This window comes from Mobula hypostoma, chromosome 26, assembly GCF_963921235.1.
Source record: "Mobula hypostoma chromosome 26, sMobHyp1.1, whole genome shotgun sequence".
Classification (NCBI taxonomy): domain Eukaryota; kingdom Metazoa; phylum Chordata; class Chondrichthyes; order Myliobatiformes; family Myliobatidae; genus Mobula; species Mobula hypostoma.
The window spans coordinates 20,430,513-20,456,031 of NC_086122.1; the positions used below are offsets into that span (position 1 = coordinate 20,430,513).

The following is a 25,519-nucleotide window of genomic DNA, read 5'->3' on the forward strand; positions in this document are numbered from 1 at the left end:
AATTTTGCTAATGCCTGCCTAGTTGCAAGACATGGGAAGTAGGTCTCATTTTCCACAGTTCCACTGCGAACATTTCATGTTCAAGAGCAGTGTTGCACACCTGGGATAGGTTGGAAAATGGCCTCTTTTTTTGCAGATGTTTAATATAAGCTCCACTCAATTGCAAGCTTTGCTGAATGAGTTGGTAAGTGACTCAAAACTCAGCTTCTAAAAATACACTGAATTCTAATCTGTGCCTCACAGTAGAATGAATAATATTGGATTGACCTCAGTTTCTCAATAAGGACAAAGTAGCTTGAATGTCTTCCTACATCCTGTTCGCAAAGAAATTCTGTCGATTTGAAAGTTTGCCCCACCCCTGAGCTTCAAGCCAGGGCACAACGCATGACAGATTCCTCAGATAAAATTACACAGGCAGATGAGTTTAAGGTTGTGATAGATTTCCAGGGAGGTACTCTGAATTGCTGGGGAAACATCTGCTGATTTTACCATTGCAGGTATGTGAAAATCTGTACTTAAATGTGTTAAACTTAACAAAAACAGAATGCAAAGAATGTCAGGTAAATGTTGAAATCAGAACTTTCCGGTCAAGGTAGAACTTAGAGGTATTGGTGAACAGCAAAGGAAACTTTGTTGAGAATTGGTCTTTGTCCAAATAGGCATGAACTGATTAAAACACGAGGAAATCTGCAGATGCTGGAAATTCAAGCAACACACACAAAAAATGCTGGTGAGCGCAGCAGGCCAGGCAGCATCTATAGGAAAAGGTACAGTCAACATTTCGGGCCGAGACCCTTTGTCAGGTCTGACAAGGGGTCTCGGCCCGAAACATCGACTGTACTTCTTCCTATAGATGCTGCCTGGCCCGCTGCGTTCACCAGCATTTTTTGTATGAACTGATTAAACATCAATTATTCACTCTGAGAGCAGTATAGGAATTAATTCTGAACTGGGTACTCAGCATAAAAATTTATGACAATACCATTTGTTTTGCTGGACACTGTGGAAAACTGGATTTCATGGAAGCAGGTGCTACAAATTCTTTCATGCTATTCCTTTCCACATCTCATAGATTACGTAAGAATATGACAATCGCTGATATATAATTGATGTCTAAATGAAGTCTCTGAAAGAATAGAATGATAAAAGCCAGATATTTTAAATTGTTAATCCTATTAGAACAGGGGTTCCCAACCTGGGGTCCACAGACTCCTCAGTTAATGATAAGGATCCATGGCTTAAAAAAAGGTTGGGAATTCCTGCATTAGAATGTAAATGTTAAGCATTTTTGATGCAGAGCCTTTCTAATTATAAAGCTTTAAGAATGAATTGCCTTCGGTCAAAGTTCTTTTAGATTGAATCTGGAATCATGTCAATAGAATAACTGATTAAATTGCTCAAAGGTTTTTTTCTGTCATATATTTTTGTGGTAACCTATTTTGTTTTTAAGAGATTTCTCCGCAGGGTAACAAGTCAGCACATAACTTATGATCCGTCTCTTTTCCATCCCCTGTTCTAGCTAATAAATGCTTTCTCCCTATAATGTTCAATAAGGTTGGGAACTAAACCAGCTTACTGAAAAGGCAGTCAAGAGTTTTAAAGAATATGGTTTCAAATCAAATTTTGCCTTGTCCTTTGCTGAAGGCTATTCCAAACTGGGATGGATGATTAAGAAGTTATGAACAAGCCAGTAAACTAGACAGATACATAGCATTTCAGTTCAGTAGGTAATGCAGTCCATTTTGACAAAAAGAACATGAAATTAAGCTATATCAGAAAAACAATGGAGGGACAGAAAACATAAGAAACAAGGCAGAAATAAACATCTGAAGCCTGCTCTGCTATTCAGTATCATGCTTAATGCTCCACCTCATCCATCTTCCTGTCTGACCCCAAAATTTCTCAAGGGTAGAATAAAGCAGGCTTTTCAAAGGTGAAACATTCATAAAAAGGAGCAATTGTGCTTCAGGACTTTTGTATATCAGGAGATTGAACAAAAAAACGAGCACCTGAATTCCTTCCTAATTTTATCACATTTTTAGATAGTTTATCTATTTTGCCAGCTGCTCTTGGCAATTTGAGTGATGATTGCTTCCTTTTGTGACCATGTCAGTTTGAAAATGAACAAGACACGTTGCTGACTGCATTTAAATTAAACCTTGTCATTGGGGAATGTCTGCCTTGAATGCATTTCCTTTCCTTTCCAGATCAGGTCAGATAATATATAATATAAATGTGTGTGTGTGTGTGTGTGTGTGTGTGTGTCCATAGTATTCCTCCATTTTGTTGGTCTCTGAGGCAAGTTCAGGAATACTGCTACAATATGTAAACTCACTGAACAGAGTACATTAATTCCTTAATAAAAGGATAATACCACAGTCAGTAAAATAAGGCTTGATGCTGAAAAAATATCACTGATGGTTTTGCATGATTCTGAGAGGGCTGAAGCCACCTACTTGTAAAGATATAAACTCTGTCTGGAAGTGATTCTTTTCTGAATCCACTTTTGCGATGTGCCTGTAGTTTGGGTCAGAAACATTGCAAACAAAAGTAGTTTTACATTGGGAAAAAAAAACCAGCCACCTTGCAATCCAGGACACTCACCTGAGCTTTAGTTTTCCATTCTTCATGGTGTGAGTTCTGTAAGAGATGGTATCATGCAAATTTCTTCCCAAAATGGGAGAATTTGTTAAGAGAAAATGTAAGGATTTGGAATCTTGTGACCTAAATTGAGTGACAACATGCACAAAATTCTGGAAGAACTCAGTAAGGCAGGATCTATGGAGAGGAATAAAGAATTGACATAATTGACAAATAATTGACAATAAATAATTGACATTTCAGGTCTTGGCCGAAAACATCGACTGTTAATTCCCCTTCATATTTACTTCCTGACTTGCTGAGTTCCTCCAGCATTTTGTGCACGTTGCTCAAGGTTCCCAGCATCAGCAGAATCTCCCGTGTTTGACATGCGTGGGACTCGAGAATACAGAATGTACATTTGTCGAGCTCTGAAAGGAATTTAACTCCTGCTACTTTCTCATGTTCAGTCTCCAATTCCCACCCAAAGCTAACAGAGAAATCACTGCTTGGGATGGAAGCAGATATTTCTAGTGACTGTTAAGGACAAAGGGTTATTCATATCTTTGGAAAGTTACAGGACAAGAAAGCCCAAGGTCTCGTTGTGGACCTTGGACTGCACTACTTTTCCTCTCGGTGTACATTTTTTTAAAAATTATTTACCCTATGGCCTGGTGTAAAAAATGCTCATTCTTTCTCTACACATCAGATCACATAGGCATCATCAGAGATAGAACAATATATTTAAGGTGGATGTTGCTAACTAAGATTGGATGTTCTTTCCACTTTTGTCCAGTTTTCTGTCCCAGATCTGCTTCCTTATGCTGACCAATTCTCTAGTTAGGAGTTTGTCGCCACATGCACATATTCTGTTGGTAGAAGGGACTCCAAGGTTCTTAAAAACTCCAGAATCACTCAAAATACAACATTAAATTTATTTCAAATCTATTTTGTTTGAAATATAGAGTCATAGAAAAGGATGGCACTGAAACAGGCCCTTTGGACAATCTAGTCCATGCCAAAACATTTAAACTGCCTACTCACAATGACCTGTACCCAGACCATAGTCATCCATACCCTTACTTATCCAACCATCTCGTAAACGTTGAAATCAAGCTCACATTCACCAGTTACACTGGCAGTACATTCCACACTCTCATTACGCTCTGAGTGAAAATATTTCCCCTTACATATTTCACCTTTCACCCTTAACTCATGACCTCGGATTGCAGACCCAGCCAACCTTAGTGGAAAAAACCTGCTTGCATTTATCCTATCTATACATGTCATAATTTTGTATACTTCTGTCAAATCTCCCCTCAATCTTCAACTTTCCAAGGAATAAAATCCTAACCTATTCAATATTTCCTTATAACTCAGGTCCTCCAGACCTGGCAACATCCTTGTAAATTTTCTCTGTACTCTTTCAAACTTATTTACTTCTTTCCTGTAGGTAGGTGACCAAAACTCCACATAATATTCCAAATTAGGCCTCATCAAAGTGTTATGCAACTTCAACATAACATCCCATCTCCTGTACTCAATACAATGTGCCAAAAGCTTTCTTTATGACCCTATCTACTTGTGCTGCCACTTTCAATGAATTATGGACCTATATTCACAGATCCCTTTGTTCTACTACACTCCTCAGTGCCCTCCCGTTCACTGTGTACAACCTACCTTGGTTTGTTCTACCAAAGTGCAACACTTTGCACTTATCTGCCTTAAGTTACATCTGCCATTTTTCTGCCCATTTTTCCAGCTGGTCCAGATCCCACTGCAAGCCATGGTAGTCTTTCTCGCTATCGACTACACCCCCAATCTTAGTGTCATTGACAAAGTTGCTGATCCAGTTAACCATATTATCATCCAGATAATTGATATAGATGACAGACAACAATGGACCCAGAAACTATCTCTGCGGCACTCCACTAGTCACAAGCCTCCAGTCAGAGAGGCAACCATCTACTACCACTCCCTGGCTTCTCCCACAAAGGCAATGCCTAATCCAATTTACTACCTCGTCTTGAATGCTGAATGACTGAACCTTATTTACCAAGCTTCCATGTGAGACCTTGTCAAATATCTTGTTAAAGTCCATCTGGACAACATCCATTGCTTTGCCTTCATCAACATTCCTGGCAATATCCTCAAAAAATATCCTTAAAGATTAGTTAGACATGATGTACCATGCACAAAGTCATGCTGACTATCCCAAATCAGTCCATGTTTATCCAAATACTCATATATCCAGTCCCTTGGAATACCTTTCAATAACTTTCCTACTACTGATGTCAGGCTCACCAGCCTATAATTTCCTTGTTTACCTTTAGAACCTTTCTTAAACAGTGGAAAAATATTAGCTATCCTCCAGTCCTCTGGTAGCTAATTCATGGGTTTCCATGAATTAAAAGGGTTATATATATATAATGAGTATGTGAATGTATTTTAGCAATGGCTATGATATATCTTACAATTGCTCACAATACATACTGATATAAATTGTAAAAAGTTATTTCGGTAAGTAGTTGGCTCAAGTTTCATTCTTACTGTCTCTGATATACAGGTACAAAGTACTAGGAAAGCAGCATTTGGACTACTTCATACAGTTCTGGATCCCTTGTTATGGAAACAATGTCATTAAACTGGAGATGGTGCAAAAAAAAGATTTACAAGAGCTTAGTTATAAGGACAGTCTGGATAGGCTATGACACTTTCTTCCCCTGCAGTATCAGAAAGTGAGGGGAACCTAATAAGAGGTGTGTAAAATCGTGAGTGGCAGAGATCAGGTGAATAGCCAATGTATCTTCCCCAGTGTAAGGGTTTTTGAAACTGGAAGGCATAGGTTTAAAGAGAGAAGGGAAAGATTTAAATGGGGCCTGAGGGGTTCTTTTTCACACAGTGGTGGTGAAATTATGGAATGAGCTACCAGAGAAAGTGGTATGGGAAGTACAATTACAACATTTAAAGGGTATTTGGATAGTTCCATGGATAGGAAAGGTTTGAAGCTGGGGTTCCCATCCTTTTTTATGCCATGGACTAATACCATTAAGTAAGGGGTCTGTGGACCCTAGGTTGTTAACCCCTGGTTTACAAACGTATAGGTCAAATGCACATAAATGGACTAGCTTATGAAGGGTCTCAACCCAAAGCATCAACTCTTTATTCCCCTCCATAGATGCTGCCTGACCTGATGAAACGTCTTGGCCCGAAGGGTTGACTCTTCATTCTTCTCCATAGATGCTGCCTGACCTGCTGAGTTTCTCCAGCATTCTGTGGGACTAGCCTAGTTTGGCAATGTAATCAGCACAGACAAGATGTCTCTCTGCTGAATATCTCCATGACTCTGTAACTCTTTATTTGCTACACAAGTCAGAACAAATCCATTGCTTATGTTTAATATCAACAATGACAACTGCATGGCAACAGATGATTAGCTTTAGAAATATTTGATCTATAGATTGTCCCACATTGATTTAATAAAAAAGATTAATGTAATTTCATCATATTGTTATGAAATAGAAAGCTTTATCTATCTTTGATGTATGAACTCTGCATCTGTCCTTGACAGAGATTCACAGATCTCTTCCTCTTCAAATAGGGGTTTCAGCTCCTTATCTAATGCTGATCAGCTAGACTTGTCAGATTTGCATTCCATATAACTATTTTTATACACCCCCATAAGCTGTAACTGGGCTGTTGCTTGATTTGAGTTGGTTCAGAAACATGGTACTTTCCAAGAATGCCTCATCAAATATTTGTGCCCTTTGTGCTCTAGAAGAGCGAGAAAAAGAAATGCAGGTGGACTCCGCTTTGCACCAGGTGCTTAAGCAGCTCATTGCACTACTCAGGCAGACTAATGGACCTCGGTGTCCAGTAATGTCATCCTCAGGCTGTTAAACCATTGGGTGAAGAGCAGAAATGAAGTCTGACTGAATGGATCTGACGTAGAATGAATCAAATGCATATTGCAAACCATATTTTATTAACATATGTTCTAAGGCAGTGATGAGTTGAAAACTGATAACAATTGGACCACACAAGAGATATTGAGTTAATTTCTAAGTGGCCAACATGGATCTGGCAGACTCAGTTCTTTGGTAACTAGGTCCCATTCAACATTACCAATGTACTCGCTGCTCTGTATTGTCAGAACATTGACATCTTCATTCTAAAACGTCCTTCCTTAAGCTTATTGTCTCTTTATCACAATAGACGGGGTAGACTGCAGGAAAATTTCCCCACACAGAAGTGGATAAAACTGGAAGACATTGATTACTAGTAAAATTTTGGAGGAATGTGAAGGAGATTTTCTTCATGCAGAGGGTAGTGAGTACCTGGAACACACTGCCAGACAGAGAGAGCGAAGCAGAGCCACTGACAGCATTTAAGAAATGTCTAGACAAGCCTGCAAATTGCCCAGGCATAGAAGGGCACATGTCAAGTCTTAGAAGGGTTGATCTGGACAAGTAGATGTAATGGCCTGTTTCTAAGCTGTATGAATGTATCACTTTATGACTATAATTTCTTCAAGCTATTTGACCCTCTGAGATACTGTCACTTCTCAGTTGCTTCCTGAGTATCCCATAGTCGAATCATCCCCCTCCCCTTTTCCGTGATGTGCAGACCTGCCAAGGCCTAACACTCTGCAGTTCAGTCTTAAGCCTTTCATCCTCTATTTACTCCTCTAAAGTTATATTTAAAGCCATTCTTTTTGATAAAGCTTTTCCTTAATCTCACATATGCTGTTTATTTTTGATAACACTTGAAGAAAACTTACTATGCTAAAATTTGGACCTATTTTATACACCTTTTTATGTGTTATATTTGCACAAAACCAGTCTCCGTCCAATAATTGGAGATACCATTGATTTCCAAGTCAATTCCTGACTGCAAGAAAATTGGCCTGGACACTCCTGGCTGTAATTCACCTGAACATACTTGCCAGTTTCACATTTGCAGCACACCTTCTGGTGCAGAAAGAGACCACACTGAAGTTAGTCTATTGAAATTGTCAGTCGTAGCTCCAAACCACAAACTGCAATTTTACATTGCAATAAAGAACAAACCTCACAGCACATCAGCAAAGAGATAAAAATTAACAGACCCCCACTAGGGCTGGAGACAAGCGACTGCAAATGCTGGAAAATGGAACAGAAAACAACCTGCTGGAGGAATTCAGCGAGTCAGGAAATGGACAGTCATCGTTTTGGGTTGAGACCCTTCATCTGGATGCTGTCCCTTTTGTAGTTGGTTTCCCGCCCCACTTTGCTTGGCTCACAACACTGCCAGACCTGTTCTTTAGTGTTGCATGTTTATCTGCTCACATCACTGTCAAAGATGGTGGTATCTAAGTCCACAATGATTATTGGATCCTTAATTAGCTCCCATGTTCCAGTGGTAGAGGTGTCAATTGGATTGATCCATCATGTGAGGGGTGTCCAGAGATCTTCCCTTCTCTATTCCCATACTTTCCCTCACCTTCATGGCTGCTATTCTGTACCTGCCCTGGAAGTTGTAGCTATTTGACCAACTTCCCAGCAGTCTGTACAGCAAAGACATGGTAGATGCGAGCTTAGCTGTCAGCTGCTGTTAGAAATACACAAATAAAGTTTTTGCACATGACTCGGGTGGAAGATCACCTTAACAATTTATTATTGATTTTCCACCACTTTCTGATTGTCCTTTCAAGAACTGTTTGATAGCTTAGCTTGAGATGTTTTCACTAGTGGGAGAGAAACTTAATAAATAAGGTGCTTGGCATTTAAAACTGATCCTTCTCAGAAACTTCTTCTGTCAGAGAATGAATCTCTGGAATTCTTTGCCCTAAAGGATGGTGGAGGCCAGGTCATAAAGATCAAGAAATTAAAGGCTATGAGGAACTGGCACAGAAAAGGAGTTGATGTCAGCACAAATCAGCCATGATCACATTGAATGCAAGGCAGGATTCAAGGGGCTAGTGGCCTAAAACGTCCCTATTTTCTTGTGTTCTTGAGCATGTAGGCACAGTCAAGAGATTCAATTGTTCAGACCAAACATCAGAATAGGGAAGAAATGTGTTCTAAGTGACTTTGACCATGGAATAATTGTTGGTGCAAGATGATGTGGTTTGAATATCACAGAAACTGCTGATCTCCTGGGATTTTCATGCACAACAGACTCTAGGGTTACAGAGAATGGTGCGATAAACGAAAACATCCAGTGAGTGGCAGTTCTGTAGGTGAAAACGCTTTGTTAATCGCAAGCAATGCACACAAAATGCTGGAGGAACTCAGCAGATCAGGCAGCATCTATGGGAAAGAGTAAACAGTCTATGTTTCAGGCCAAGACCCTTCTTCAAGTTAATGAGAGGTTAAAGGAGAGTGGCCAGACTGGTTCAAGCTGGACCTTTCAACAGTGATGTGCAGAAAAGCATCTGTGAATACACAACACGTTAAACCTCGAAGTGATTGGGCAACAGCAGCAGAAGACCACAAACATACACTCAGTGACCACATGAGGTACCTATTGATGTGGCCCCTGAGTGAATATAAATACAAAGTGCCATTTGCAAGCAAGAATTCCCACAGAATAAATGCATTACTTTTAAATTGATCGTCACGTGAACAAATTTCTCTGCAGATCTGTTCTGTGCCAAGTAGACATCCCAGGGGTATTTGCTTCCATTTTGGTTAAGCAAGGTGACTTGCTGAAACTTGTGCAGCCATAGTTTTAAACCACAGGGTGTTGAGCTGTAAACCAATTTGACAAATAGAAACTTTGGAAAGATGAAAGGCAGTGATTGTTGTGATAGATCAACTAGATTGCCAAAAATCTCAGGAACAAGACTTGCCAATGCCCAACAAGGTGTGATATGCTCTGCAGAACCAAGGAGATAGTCATGCACTGATAGAGGCTGTTTATTGCAGCCAAGAATCTACAACATGTTGGGACAACAGGAGTATCTAACCTACTTTTATATTGGAAAAATTACAATTCAGATTCTGAGAGGCTAAGATTGACATTGAGATGTCTCCACCACTAACTCTGGTGCTTCCGTCTATGCACCCGAGTTCCTCTGTCCCACTGCTCTGGATTTGTTAGTGTATGCTCAACCTCATTCATTATCATCACCTAGAATTCAATTGTAGTACAGTTATAGCAAGAAAATGTGTATAAGCCAGCGCATACGTTATGGATAGTAGAGGCCAAGCATTTGTTACCCAAGTCAGAACTGACTGGACATTAGTCACACTATGGGACATTGACTGATAGGCCATGCAGATATTTTGGGGCTCAGCACTAACAAGCTGCTTCCTGACCATCTCAGAGCTGAAACAGATTCGGCAGCTGGAAGAATCCCTCTTTACACCCACCCTTGTCCTGCCCACTCCCGCCACCAGCCAGGTGGTTATTCTGGGGAGAATTTTGTGAATAAATTTGGTTATATACCTAGAAACATTCCTTATTTGTAAAATTTGCACTTTCAGTATATTTCTGAATTATTGCCTTTAGTATATCAGTATAATATCAATTTTTACTATACAAATGTAAGGACAAAGCTTACACAACTAATCTGGTCGCTTTTTAAACTTTACACTGTTATTAATTATTACATTCATCTGATTTAAACAGTCAATATTACATCATAAAACAAGGATGCACTAGAATTAAACTGCCAATCATTTCAAGGATTAAATTTACTTTTCATACAATCATTAATTTATTTTTTCTAAATTCTTTGTTCATTATTCTACTCAGTAGAACTCCAGAAATCTTTGCTCCCAGCCAAACCTCAGTTAATTCTGTTTCCAACGATTAACTTAGCTTTTTAATCAAAATATTAATTCCAAAAGGTTTAATCTTTTCAATTTCAGGAGTTCAGTAAATGCCTTCTGAACTTCCTTTCCGATTGGGTATTTGTGAAAGAATTACAATATATGAGTAAAATAGTCTGCTATATTAAGTATTCTAATAACACCTTCACACCAATGTTGACATCATTCTATATAGCAAATGCTGTACTCTGCAGAAGTCTTAGGCACATATATGTAGTTAGGGTGCCTAAGAGTTTTTCCACAGTACTGTAGTAATTTTATGAACTGCACTGTACTGCTGTCACAAAAAAAACAAATTTCATTGCTTATGTGAGTGATGATAAACCTGATTCTGATATGGGTCTCTATTGCGGACAGAGAGTTGGAAGAGGGCAGGTAGAGGGGAATAATGGTTGGGAAAAGAGGAAGGGAGAGGGGAACACTAGAGAGACATTCTGTAATGATCAGTAAACCAATTGTTTGGAATGAAATGACCTTGCCTAGTGTCTCAGAGCTGGGTGTGTCTGCATCCATGCCAAACCACATCTATGGCACTCCTTTCTCTGCCACCTGTACCACACACCTCCTGTGGTGCTCCACCTTCGCCTTCCCAACGTCAGATTTACAAATTCACTTTACAATGTCAAATGCAGTACTGTGCAAATTCCTCTAATTAATACATTTATAAGCCTGATTTATAAAGTTCTCTGCCACAGGAACATCTTGTTCACTTCTCTCATGACTTTGCACATATCCTGCTAGACTCCTCTGTTCAGAGGAACCCCATCCAGCCACATCAGACTCTCCTCGTAACTATAATTCTCCAGTTCTGGCATCATTCCTGTATGCCTCCTCTTCACCTATTCTATTCAGTGAGATTTTTTCTGCAGTAGGCTAACCATAACTGTACACTATTGGTATTGTGACCCCCGCCCAAGACAACACTATTCTTATCTTCTATGCCTCAAGTGTTAAAAATTTCACTGATATCCACCTTATTTACCTCTTCAGACAGAGGCTGATAAGTGCTTCATTAGTCAGGGCATGAAGGGGTACAGGGAGAGGGCAGGAGATTGGGATTGAGAGGGAGAGTGGATTAGCCATGATGAAATGGTGGGGTGGACTCGATGGGCCAAATGGCCTAATTCTGCTCCTATATCTTATGGGATTTTTATGGATTTTTTCAATTACCTTCAGTGTTATGAGCATGCACTTTGAAGTCCCATTGATTCTTCACAATTTTTCAGTATCTTGTCATTTATAGTGCACTCCCTTACCTCGCTCTCCCCAGATGTTCATACTTCCCTGGATTGAATTCTTCCTGCAATTTTTGTCACTTTTGTATCCATCTCACCAGGCCATGGATAGTTTTCAACATAAGCGAGAACAGGATCCATAAGCTTAAAACAGAGCTAGAGCACATTGTGGACCAAAAACTGAAAACAAGAGGAATGTGCAGTATAGCATCATAGAGCAGACAGTGTTGGTCAAGGCAGTGGATGAAGTTTGAAGTTAACCTACAGCATTTAACTAAACTTCAGCAGATGAACTTAATTTAACTAATCAACTGAAGTTAATAATTTGATTAATACTGAGCTAATTAAATAGAAACATAGAAACATAGAAAATAGGTGCAGGAGTAGGCCATTCGGCCCTTCGAGCCTGCACCGCCATTTATTACGATCATGGCTGATCATCCAACTCAGAACCCCGCCCCAGCCTTCCCTCCATACCCCCTGACCCCTGTAGCCACAAGGGCCATATCTAACTCCCTCTTAAACATAGCCAATGAACTGGCCTCAACAGTTTCCTGTGGCAGAGAATTCCACAGATTCACCACTCTCTGTGTGAAGAAGTTTTTCCTAATCTCGGTCCTAAAAGGCTTCCCCTCTATCCTCAAACTGTGACCCCTCGTTCTGGACTTCCCCAACATCGGGAACAATCTTCCTGCATCTAGCCTGTCCAACCCCTTTAGGATCTTATACGTTTCAATCAGATCCCCCCTCAATCTTCTAAATTCCAACGAGTACAAGCCCAGTTCATCCAGTCTTTCTTCATATGAAAGTCCTGCCATCCCAGGAATCAATCTGGTGAACCTTCTTTGTACTCCCTCTATGGCAAAGATGTCTTTCCTCAGATTAGGGGACCAAAACTGCACACAATACTCCAGGTGTGGTCTCACCAAGGCCTTGTACAACTGCAGTAGTACCTCCCTGCTCCTGTACTTGAATCCTCTCGCTATGAGTGCCAGCATACCATTCGCCTTTTTCACCACCTGCTGTACCTGCATGCCCACTTTCAATGACTGGTGTATAATGACACCCAGGTCTCGTTGCACCTCCCCTTTTCCTAATCGGCCACCATTCAGATAATAATCTGTTTTCCTATTTTTGCCACCAAAGTGGATAACTTCACATTTATTCACATTAAATTGCATCTGCCATGAGTTTGCCCACTCACCCAACCTATCCAAGTCACCCTGCATCCTCTTAGCATCCTCCTCACTGCTAACACTGCCACCCAGCTTCATGTCATCCGCAAACTTGGAGATGCTGCATTTAATTCCCTCATCCAAGTCATTAATATATATTGTAAACAACTGGGGTCCCAGCACTGAGCCTTGCGGTACCCCACTAGTCACCGCCTGCCATTCTGAAAAGGTCCCGTTTATTCCCACTCTTTGCTTCCTGTCTGCTAACCAATTCTCCACCCACACCAATACCTTACCCCCAATACCATGTGCTTTAAGTTTCCACACTAATCTCCTGTGTGGGACCTTGTCAAAAACCTTTTGAAAATCCAAATATACCACATCCACTGGTTCTCCCCTATCCACTCTACTAGTTACATCCTCAAAAAATTCTATGAGATTCGTCAGACATGATTTTCCTTTCACAAATCCATGCTGACTTTGTCCGATCATTTCACCGCTTTCCAAATGTGCTGTTATCACATCCTTGATAACTGACTCCAGCAGTTTCCCCACCACTGACGTTAGGCTAACCGGTCTATAATTCCCCGGTTTCTCTCTCCTTTTTTAAAAAGTGGGGTTACATTAGCCACCCTCCAATCCTCAGGAACTAGTCCAGAATCTAACGAGTTTTGAAAAATTATCACTAATGCATCCACTATTTCTTGGGCTACTTCCTTAAGCACTCTAGGATGCAGACCATCTGGCCCTGGGGATTTATCTGCCTTCAATCCCTTCAATTTACCTAACACCACTTCCCTACTAACATGTATTTCGCTCAGTTCCTCCATCTCACTGGACCCTCTGTCCCTTACTATTTCTGGAAGATTATTTATGTCCTCCTTAGTGAAGACAGAACCAAAGTAATTATTCAATTGGTCTGCGATGTCCTTGCTCCCCATAATCAATTCACCTGTTTCTGTCTGCAGGGGACCTACATTTGTCTTTCCCAGTCTTTTCCTTTTTACATATCTATAAAAGCTTTTACAGTCCGTTTTTATGTTCCCCGCCAGTTTTCTCTCATAATCTTTTTTCCCCTTCCTAATTAAGCCCTTTGTCCTCCTCTGCTGAACTCTGAATTTCTCCCAGTCCTCAGGTGAGCCACTTTCTCTGGCTAATTTGTATGCTACTTCTTTGGAATTGATACTATCCCTAATTTCTCTTGTCAGCCACGAGTGCACTACCTTCCTTGATTTATTCTTTTGCCAAACTGGGATAAACAATTGTTGTAGTTCATCCATGCAACCTTTAAATGCTTGCCATTGCATATCCACTGTCAATCCTTTAAGTGTCATTTGCCAGTCTATCTTAGCTAATTCACGTCTCATACCTTCAAAGTTACCCCTCTTTAAGTTCAGAACCTTTGTTTCTGAATTAACTATGTCACTCTCCATATTAATGAAGAATTCCACCATATTATGGTCACTCTTACCCAAGAGGCCTCTCACGACAAGATCGCTAATTAACCCTTCCTCATTGCTCAAAACCCAGTCCAGAATAGCCTGCTCTCTAGTTGGTTCCTCGACATGTTGGTTCAAAAAACCATCCCGCATACATTCCAAGAAATCCTCTTCCTCAGCACCTTTACCAATTTGGTTCACCCAGTCTACATGTAGATTGAAGTGACCCATTATAACTGCTGTTCCTTTATTGCACACATTTCTAATTTCCTGTTTAATACCATCTTTGACCTCACTACTACTGTTAGGTGGCCTGTACACAACTCCCACCAGCGTCTTCTGCCCCTTAGTGTTACGCAGCTCTACCCATATCGATTCCACATCTTCCCGGTTTATGTCCTTCCTTTCTATTGCGTTAATCTCTTCTTTAACCAGCAACGCCACCCCACCTCCCCTTCCTTCATGTCTATCCCTCCTGAATATTGAATATCCCTGAACGTTGAGCTCCCATCCCTGGTCACCTTGGAGCCATGTCTCTGTGATCCCAACTATATCATAATCATTAATAACAATCTGCACTTTCAATTCATCCACCTTATTACGAATGCTCCTTGCATTGACACATAAAGCCTTCAGGCGCTCTTTTACAACTCTCTTAGCCCTTATACAATTATGTTGAAAAGTGGCCCTTTTTAATGCTTGCCCTGGATTTGTCGGCCTGCCACTTTTACTTTTCTCCTTAGTACTTTTTGCTTCTACCCTCACTTTACACCCCTCTGTCTCTCTGCACTGGTTCCCATCCCTCTGTTGTGAACTAACCTCCTCACGCCTAGCTTCTTTAATTTGATTCCCACCCCCCAACCATTCTAGTTTAAAGTCACCTCAGTAGCCCCCGCTAATCTCCCTGCCAGGATATTGGTCCCCCTAGAATTCAAGTGTAACCCGTCCTTTTTGTACAGGTCACGCCTGCGCCAAAAGAGGTCCCAATGATCCAAAAACTTGAATCCCTGCCCCCTGCTCCAATCCCTCAGCCACGCATTTATCCTCCACCTCATCGCATTCCTACTCTCACTGTCGCGTGGCACAGGCAGTAATCCCGAGATTACTACCTTTGCGGTCCTTTTTCTCAACTCCCTTCCTAGCTCCCTATATTCTCCTTTCAGGACCTCATCCCTTTTCCTACCTATGTCATTGGTACCTATAGATAAGATTATGGGAGGAATAAAGTTTCATTGGGAGTTTACAAGCAAAGTGACAATGTCCATGGTAACTATCAGTGATTTTGTTCCATGTTAAGACATTGGCATTCAAACTGCATGCATTGTAAGTCATCGGGTAGGGAGTACATTAATTGCATTGTTTGCTTCATGAGGCAGCCATGGACTTTAGAATTGACACATTTTATGGGACAGGAGGTGTGACTGTAAGTTACCAAGTACAGTGACCCATGAGGTAGTGCTGCAAGAGCCTCTGACCCTGAAGTTGTCCAATAGAATTGAGGTTCTTTCAACCTTCCCTCACCAAACCCATGCTGATTGTCCGTGATTAAATTTGATCCTATCTAAGTGCTAATTTATGCTATTCCCAGAATTTTTCAAACTATTTGCTAATGACCACTGTTACACAGAGGAGACTGAATTGTTTCTTTCTCCCTTTCTGAACAATTGTCTGTCATCCTACCCTCTGGTATAATAATGGTAGTGAATGAAGAAGAGAAAGTGATCATCCAGACCTGTGAAAATGATTTCCTTGCTTTTTTAAAAGAATTTCAGATACATTTTAATCAATCCTGATGATTTACTCTCTTTTTAATCACTCTCTATATATACATCATTTCTGTGTGTTGCTTGGATTTCCAGCATCAGCAGGTTTTCTCTTTTTTGTGATATTTAACTATCTTCCTTCTTAATGTCCTTTCATGCCCAGTTTCTTGGAATAGAAGACAAATATAAAGAATTCACTTGGAGCTAAATACATGTCTTTTATGCCACCTCTGCATGCTAATTGATATCTTTGTATGAATGTGTGTGTGTGTGTGTGTGAGTGTGAGTGTGTGTGTGTGTGTGCATGTGAGAGTGTGTGCGCATCTGTGTGTGTGTGTGTGTTGTTACGAGAATACACATAAAATTAAGATGTTTGCTGGCCTGGGCTAGCATCAGTGGCATCAGCAGTTGGTCTGCCACCTGCCCTCAGGGGAAGGAGAGATAAGGAACAATGGAGCAGCGTCTGGAGATGTGTAATGAAGGGATGTGGGAGGAAGAGCTGTCTGGAGCGGCTCCCCCCTTTGAGCCCTGAACTGTTTGAAGTGATGGACAGGCGATACCCCAGCAGGGGGATAAAAAGGGACAGGTTCGCTAAGACAGACACACACGCCACCCGAGGTAACGAGACCCTGGAAGCGGTGCGCCTCTCACGAGTGGTGAGAAGTACCGGAAAACGCACAGGGTGGAAAGGTACGATCAGCGGGAACCCGGTGTGTGTCCGCCCTTGCCTGGGTGCCGGGTTCACTGCAGAGGATCGACCGCATCTGGAGGAGGGGTCACAGTCGGTGACCTCAGGTGACATCACCAAGGACCCGCCCAAATGCTGTTTGTGAGCCATCTCGCTGGTCTGTGAGTGAAGCTGTGCTGAATGATGAGTTGTTCCTATTCTATGTCTCTCTTCCCCCACGTTGTCCACCGCCATGGCAACGATTACTGCGAACTGAACTACAAACTGGACTGAACTTTGAGTCATTTTGAAATTGGTCATTTACCCCTAGACAACGATAGAGCTTGATTGATGCTGTTATCTTAATTCTGTGCACATGTGTGGTTATCATTGTTGAATTGTTGCATTTATTATCCTTTCGATTACTGTGTTGCTTGTTTCTTTAATAAAACTTTCTTAGTTCTAGTACTCCAGACTCCAACTGAGTGATCCATTTCTGCTGGTTTGGCAACCCAGTTACGGGGTACGTAACATAAGTGGGGTTCTCGTCCGCGATTTTGAACGCTAAATTTGGGACGGAGTAAATTGATTGGGTTAAAATTCCCGAAAGAAAGAAAAGACAAACAGCAGAAATGGAGGTTGAGGAATTTATAAAGGCGCCGACCTTGGAGGCATTAGAGGATGCCAGGAAATCGGAATTGATAGCTGTGGCAAAACGGGTGAATCTTGCTAAGGTGAAGTCGACAATGAGGAGAGAGGAGATACACAGAGCTATTGTAGAGCACTATGTATCTAAAGGTGTGTTTCCCCAAGGTGAGCTGGGGGAGGTGTCTATTGAAAAACCTGCTGGAGACGCGGTACAGGTACAGCTTGAAAAACTGAGACTCGAGCACGAGTTCCGGGTACGGCAGTTAGAAAGGCAGGAGAAAGAGAGAGAGTTAGAAAGGCGGGAGAGAGAGAAAGAGGTAGAAAGGCAAGAGAGAGAAAGACAGTTGGAGAGAGAAGAGAGAGAGAGGGACAGACAGTTGGAGAGAGAGGAGAAACAGAGGGAAAGGGAATTTGAGCTGGAGAAGTTAAAGATAAGGGCCGAGCAGGGGCTCGTGCCGAACCAAGGTGGAGGGTTCCGGGCGACCCAGGAGGTTAGGCTGGTTCCCCCATTTGACGATACCGATGTGGATCGGTACTTTCTCCATTTCGAAAAAGTGGCCATAAGTCAGGAATGGCCGAGGGATAAGTGGGTTGTCTTACTTCAGAGTGTACTGAAAGGGAAGGCCCAACAAGCTTACTCCGCTTTATCCGCGGAAGATGCCCAGAAGTATGAGGTGGTGAAGGAGGCCATCCTCAGGATTTATGAGTTGGTCCCGGAGGCATACCGGCAGAGGTTCCGGAATGTGAGGAAGCGGTGGGACCGCACGTATTTGGAGTTTGCTCGCGAGATGCAAACATATTGTGAGCGTTGGTGCGCCTCGAAAGGGGTAGAGGGGGATTATGACAGACTGCTGCAACTGGTTCTGATTGAGCAGTTTAAAGGTTGTGTCCCTGAGGGTATGAGACCCTACCTCGATGAGAAAGAGGCAGCCACGTTAGCCGCAACTGCTAAGTTAGCGGATGAGTATGCGTTGACGCATAAAATGAAGGTTGCCCCGAGTAAAGGCTACCAGAAGGGTAGTCAGGACGGCGGGGAGAGTCCGCCGGAAAAGTCAGAACGTAAGCCGGGGACTAGTGAAAAGGATAAGGTAGACCGGGAGCAGCCTGGTAGGAAGTCTCCTGGGGTCGTCTGTTATAATTGTGGGAAAGTCGGACACTTTGCGTCCAGGTGCTTTGCCCCAAGGAAGGAGACGGGGAAAGGAAAAGCGGAAATTTTGAATGGCTGTATTGAGCTGTTAAGCGAACCGCTAGGGAAGGACAGGTCTGAAAAAGTCCAGGAAGGGCGCGAGAGGTTTATCTCGGCCGGACTGGTGTCAGTGAAGGAGGGGTTGGAACCAGTTCCAGTGCGGATCTGGAGAGACACGGGAGCGTGTCAGTGACTAATACTGAAGAGTGTATTAGAGTTTAGCTCAGAGACCCAGACTGGGGAGGTAGAGGTCAAAGGTGTTGGGGAAGGGACAGAGTCAGTCCCTTTGCACCAGATACATTTACAGAGCAACCTGGTCTCTGGACTAGTCACGATCGGGGTGAGGTCCGAATTACCGATGAAAGACGTGGAAGTCTTGCTCGGTAATGACATCGCCGGAGGAATCGTGTTCCCAGTCGTGAGATTGACGGGTCAGCCTGCCAGCATGGAGGCCCCGCCCGCGATGGTGAATTTGGCTGAAACATTTCTGCCAACCTTGTATGAGACAGGGTGTAGTGAGATAAGAGGTAGTGAGGGAGCTGGGACGGACGTAGCAGTAGCCAGGAAAGAATTTGTGCAGACGCAGGAGCGAGACGAGGGGCTGATGGTTTTGGCCGAGACAGCTCTCTCTGACACAGCCTTGACAAGGGAACTAGTAGGCTATTGTGCGGATGAGGAAGTGCTAAGGAAGAAAGGGAAATCAAGTACAGCATCCGCAGATGAGGAGTGGGGGGTGGTGCAAAAGAGTTATGGGGATGAGGTTTTTAACATGGCCCACGAGGTACCCCCCGGTGGACATTTTGCGGTGCTGGAGGAAACAGTTGGTGGAATCATGAAAGAGAGTTACCGGCTGCCCAGGGGGAAAAATGTTATTGATCATGACCGACGCGAACTGAGACGGTCACCGGCTTTTGATATGCTAACAAACCTAGTCGGTGTTAGCGTGGAAATCAATGAAGCTAGGGGCCCCTTGATAAGAGGAAAAAACCATTTTGAAAAGATTAGGATGGGATCGGTCAGATGGGAGAAGGCTATTGTTTTGGCCAGGTCTACTGATAAGGTCTCTCCCTTAATCCCCGAAGGAGTAATTAAACGACTCGCACCCATGTGTTTGATTGTCCCGAGGAAATGCAAAGAACTGGGACGTTGGGTTATGTCGGTTACAATAGGGCGGCCAAGTAAACAACACCCATATTTTTTGAGTAATTCAGTGACTAAAGGGCTGATGAACACAGAGGTGTGTATTGGCAATTTAACACGGCTGTCTGAAGCCAGCTTGATAGTGAACCTTGGAAAAAATGAATTCGGCCACGCGAATGTCACTTACCTGGGAATTGTGGTGACACAGGGGCAGCTGGCAGTGATGCAAGCTACAGTGCAGGCTATCGCTGACCTCCCAACCCCGACAGACAAGAGGGCCCTCAGAAGGCTTTTGGAGATGGTGGGGTACTGCAGGAAGTTTTGCAATAACTCTGCGGTCAATACCCGTCCCCCTCCTACTAAGCCCTTGCGAGGGAAAATTGAGTCGGAATGGGACGACCCTTGTTGTTGTGGTCCGGGACAAAACCAAATGAGAGGTTACATTGGTCGCAATTCATCAGTGTTTTTGGCCACTATGAAGTTTGCTGAGTTGGAGCCTGGTCTAAGGGATTATTAATAACACGTGTAAAAGGAACAGAAAATGTGATGACTGTCTGTCAAGGTGTTGACAATTTCAAATTCTCTGTATTAGCTAAATAACTGTTAAAGATGTATATTGTGTATGTATCAGATAATGTAGTCATGTTTGTAATTTTTACCTCCCGGTAAAAATCCTTAAAGGGGGGAAGTGTTACGAGAATACACATAAAATTAAGATGTTTGCTGGCCTGGGCTAGCATCAGTGGCATCAGCAGTTGGTCTGCCACCTGCCCTCAGGGGAAGGAGAGATAAGGAACAATGGAGCAGCGTCTGGAGATGTGTAATGAAGGGATGTGGGAGGAAGAGCTGTCTGGAGCGGCTCCCCCCTTTGAGCCCTGAACTGTTTGAAGTGATGGACAGGCGATACCCCAGCAGGGGGATAAAAAGGGACAGGTTCGCTAAGACAGACACACACGCCACCCGAGGTAACGAGACCCTGGAAGCGGTGCGCCTCTCACGAGTGGTGAGAAGTACCGGAAAACGCACAGGGTGGAAAGGTACGATCAGCGGGAACCCGGTGTGTGTCCGCCCTTGCCTGGGTGCCGGGTTCACTGCAGAGGATCGACCGCATCTGGAGGAGGGGTCACAGTCGGTGACCTCAGGTGACATCACCAAGGACCCGCCCAAATGCTGTTTGTGAGCCATCTCGCTGGTCTGTGAGTGAAGCTGTGCTGAATGATGAGTTGTTCCTATTCTATGTCTCTCTTCCCCCACGTTGTCCACCGCCATGGCAACGATTACTGCGAACTGAACTACAAACTGGACTGAACTTTGAGTCATTTTGAAATTGGTCATTTACCCCTAGACAACGATAGAGCTTGATTGATGCTGTTATCTTAATTCTGTGCACATGTGTGGTTATCATTGTTGAATTGTTGCATTTATTATCCTTTCGATTACTGTGTTGCTTGTTTCTTTAATAAAACTTTCTTAGTTCTAGTACTCCAGACTCCAACTGAGTGATCCATTTCTGCTGGTTTGGCAACCCAGTTACGGGGTACGTAACAGTGTGTGTGTGAGTGTGTGCACGTCTATGTGTGTGTGTGTGTGTGTGCATGTGAGAGTGTGTGTGCATGTAGTACAAACTTGGCTTTTTCACCACTTTGCTTCCCTATATTTTTCTGCGTGCTGTCTATGTTTTTCTATACACTTTCTATATATCTTTCTATTAACTTTTCCAGGAACCAACATTATATTGCTGAATTTTCAACATGTGTCACAGTTGTCTCTTTTGCCAATTCCTCATCCGAAGAGGGGGTGAAACTTCACGGTAAACCTCAGCTGATGAGGTTGGAGATGGTAACAGGGTCAGAGCTCCACTCAATGTTAAAATTGGGAAGCTCTGTCAATGGTGATTAACCGATTGATTGGATATTGTTGTTTCTGGATATCATTTAACTTCTGGAGTCACTGCTGAAACCTAGATAGAAGAAACTTTTCACATGGTTCCTTACAAATAGAGAAAATGTCTTCGAAATGAAAGCCGTTTCAAAATGCAACTGAACTCTCAATCACTCATTTAGTAATGTGATCCTCGGGAAACATAGGAATATTTTGATACATTGCTTTTTTAAAAATAGTTTAAACCTATTATTTTCTAGAATTTTTTTTGCTTTCGTTTCTATTTATTAATATTCTGTTGTATTTTGTTCCCTTTTATGTATTAGTGAAGACTTTCAGGTACAATGAATTGGGCTTTTCTTCAAGGCCTCCTCAGCGGGGTGAATAGATACTCGACAGGGTTCGGTCGGATATGGCTGTCTGTTGTCTTCCTCTTCCGAGTGCTGGTGTATGTGGTGGCAGCAGAAAAAGTCTGGGGTGACGACCAAAAAGACTTTGAATGCAACACCAAGCAGCCCGGCTGTGAAAATGTCTGCTTTGACCACTATTTCCCGGTCTCGCACATTCGACTTTGGGCACTCCAGCTCATATTTGTCTCCACTCCATCCCTGCTGGTGGTCATGCACGTAGCTTACAGAGAAGAAAGGGAGAGGAAGAACAAGAAGAAATACGGTGAGAACTGTCATTCTCTTTACCAAGACACAGGGAAGAAGAAAGGAGGACTGTGGTGGACTTACGTAATCAGCCTTGTGTGTAAAGCAGCAATTGATATAGGGTTCCTGTACATACTTCATAACATATATGAAAACTTTGACTTGCCCCGTCTGGTTAAATGTCAGTTGGATCCTTGCCCCAATACCGTTGATTGCTTCATTGCCAGACCCACTGAGAAAAGAATATTTACTCTATTTATGGTTGTCACTTCAGGCATCTGTGTTCTCTTAAATATTTCTGAATTTCTGTACCTTGTAGCTAAGAGAATCATAACTGAGTGCTGTAAGACAGGAGGACGACGACACATAAACCACTCCAGAAAAACTTCAATGGCCTTGCATGACAAATCATCTGAAGAAGGTTTCAATCCAGACAGTAAGACTTACCATGCAAACCAAAATTCAAACGTGACCCTTCACTTGAATTCATAAGCCAACTATCAGAAATCAGGTCCAAAATTACCTTCTTTTGAATATGCAGAACATTGGCAATGGCAATAGAGATATGCATTGTATTTTTCTTTGTCTTATATTTAACAGAGCTTAACAAACTATGCTCTAGCATTGGCTCTTAACCTCCAATAATGAAGGTCATATCATTTTGCTATGAAGTTTCATCACATTCAGTGGATCTGCAAATCCTACCCCTAGTCGCTCCCCTCAGACAAATTAATGCACTTTATCTCTGAGCATTTTAAATGAGCAAATGGCGGTTCAATGTCTGTTTAAATTTGATTGGCCATATTTGAGACCGTAGGCCCATATTAAGAACTTCCAGACTCCCAAAATGGCAGGTACATTATTAACAACAATGTAGAAAGTGGGCAAAGTAATTAGGAAAATTAAGTCATACTAGAAGATAATATGTTTCAGGAATAACTTACTACCAAAGAACATTTTGATAAACACCATGAACAAACCGGAAAGTAAATGCTAAACAATCATCTTGTCAAACAATGGTAATTTCCCATCATTGCTAACTGGTGTTGCATTTCCAAGTCCCTCATCATCAGTATGATGGGAGTTACTGTGACAAAGAACTCAGCTTTACCAAACACATCAATGCTATGATGACTGGAGCAAGGTACAGGCTAGTTATTCCGATAGCACAGAACCATTTCATCCACTTCAAGGCACATGTCAGGTGTCTTATGGAATACTCTCCAGCAGACTAAACGAGTGCAGCCTCAGCAAGATTCTGGGATTGAAAAGCTTGTCATATGAGGAGTGTTTGATAGCTCAGGGTGGCTAGTCACTGGAATTCAGAAGAAAGAGGGGTAACCAAATTGAAACCTTCGAATGTTGAAAGGCCTTGATAGAGTGGATGTGGATAGGATGTTTCCTATGGTGGGAGAGTCTAAGACCAGAGGACACAGCCTCAGAATAGAGGGGTATCCTTCTAGAATGGAAATGAGGAGGAATTTCTTTACCCAGAGAGTAGTGAATCTGTGGAATCCATTGCTACAAGCCACTGTGGAGGCCAGGTCATTGGTTATATTTAAGGCAGTGGTTGATAGATTCTTGATTTGTCAGGGAATGAAGGGATATGGGGAGAAGGCAGGAGACTGGGGCTGAGAGGGAAAATGGATCAGCCATGACGAAATGGTGGAGCAGACTCGATGGGCCAAAAGACCTAATTCTGCTCCTAAATCTCATGGTCTTATGTCAACCAAGCCAAAACAACCTGTTTAATTGGCCGCTCATTCGTCTTACTAAATATCTACCATTTCTGCTTGAGCTCACCATGGCCATCACTAATATCAATCACAGAAAATAAATGTGGTAAATCACACTTTTTGTGTTTCTACGGAGACAAAAGAGATTACAAAGGCTGGAATATGGAGCAACACTGTGCTGAAAGAGCTCAGCAGGTCATGCAGCTTCTGTGAGAGTAAAAACAATTTGTCCCACACATCCACTGAGTTCCTTCAATACATTATTTGCTGCTTTCATGTTTATATTTTCGATATAAGAGATGCAATGATAAAATTACAACTGGGGTGAATGTATTGATTCTGAATTAGAGAGTGATCAGATTGACTGACCTCACAACATCCTGACACTAACTCCTCTGCATAGTAATTTGGCCAACAGTTCACAGTGTGACTTCTATGCCCATTCTTTCTCAGACATTTCCACTCATACAAGTGGATGGGCAATCAATTAAATCAACTACTTACATTTAAATTTAAGATTAGATTGGGTGTGGGAACAAAAGAGGATGCAAGATTCGAAAAAGGTGGAGAAAGCCCAAGGAAATATTTATTCACATAGAGGGTACACACCTTCATGATTTATTTCTTGTGTTGGTTATGTACATACATATTTGTATATTTATTTTGTGATTCTTAATTTCAAATATTATAATAGATTATAATTTGGAAATGTCTGAACTTAATTTTATCACTTGAATATTATCAGTGATTTGTGGTGCCTGATAATGCATTATTTACAGCAGAAATAATTCAACATAATATGTAATCTGGGATATGCATTTTTTAATGCATTATGTGCACATACACAGTGAAAGATACATTCTTCATTTTACACTGCCACTCATTTTACTGAGGAGATTATATATTAGCTTCATTTTAGGGTCTTAAAAACTGGCTTTCAATTTCATGTCTAGAGAAGATGCTGAAAGGTTGCTGGCTTATACTAAATATCTGCATGAATTGCATAATAACATCGAAGCTCTGAGCTATTGAAATGTTACTGAGACCTCACCCTGGACCACATGCTTGACTTAAATTCATTGCAACATGGGCAAAAAATAGATATGGTTAAATTCTTTGGATAATCTGATATACGGTACTAACCAACCATTAATAGAGCTCAGTCACTTGGAGAAAACTAGCAAGATAAACATCAACAAATGAACAGCTGTCTTTATGATGGATTGCATGTTGCAATGAAATAGAAGAATTTTGCAATGGAATGCTGAGAGAGTTTATTTCATGTTCCTGCTTGTACCAGGAACTTCATTCATGTCAATAATACTTCTTTAAGGAATGCATTTGTTCTTTGTTTACTGTAAAAGTAAATCAGTGAATTTTAACTGATTTGTATTGCAATATGCTACATTAAAGATTTAAGATTTTTGCAAGTGTGTGGTTTAATTGGATTTTAATTCTCAGACATCAATGCAGCAAATTATGTATATTAGACCAGCTTGGTTTTAAAGGAACACACACAAAATGCTGGTGGAACACAGCAGGCCAGGCAGCATCTATAGGAAGCAGTACAGTCAGTGTTTTTCGGGCCGAGACCCTTCG

The 25,519-nt window shown here is 41.9% G+C and overlaps 1 protein-coding gene across 1 annotated transcript; it reads left to right on the top strand.

Annotated features, from left to right (window-relative positions):
• The first annotated feature begins 371 nt into the window (after positions 1-371).
• Positions 372-25,519, top strand: LOC134338138 (gap junction beta-4 protein-like). The gene is made up of 2 exons (XM_063033702.1): positions 372-497; positions 21,858-25,519. Exon 2 carries the CDS (start codon positions 21,876-21,878, stop codon positions 22,674-22,676), a length of 801 nt encoding a protein of 266 aa, XP_062889772.1. The 5' UTR covers positions 372-497; positions 21,858-21,875; the 3' UTR covers positions 22,677-25,519.

Coding starts and splice junctions, on each gene's coding strand:
- LOC134338138 (XM_063033702.1), top strand. CDS start 21,876: ATGAATTGGGCTTTTCTTCAAGGCCTCCTCAGCGGGGTGAATAGATAC.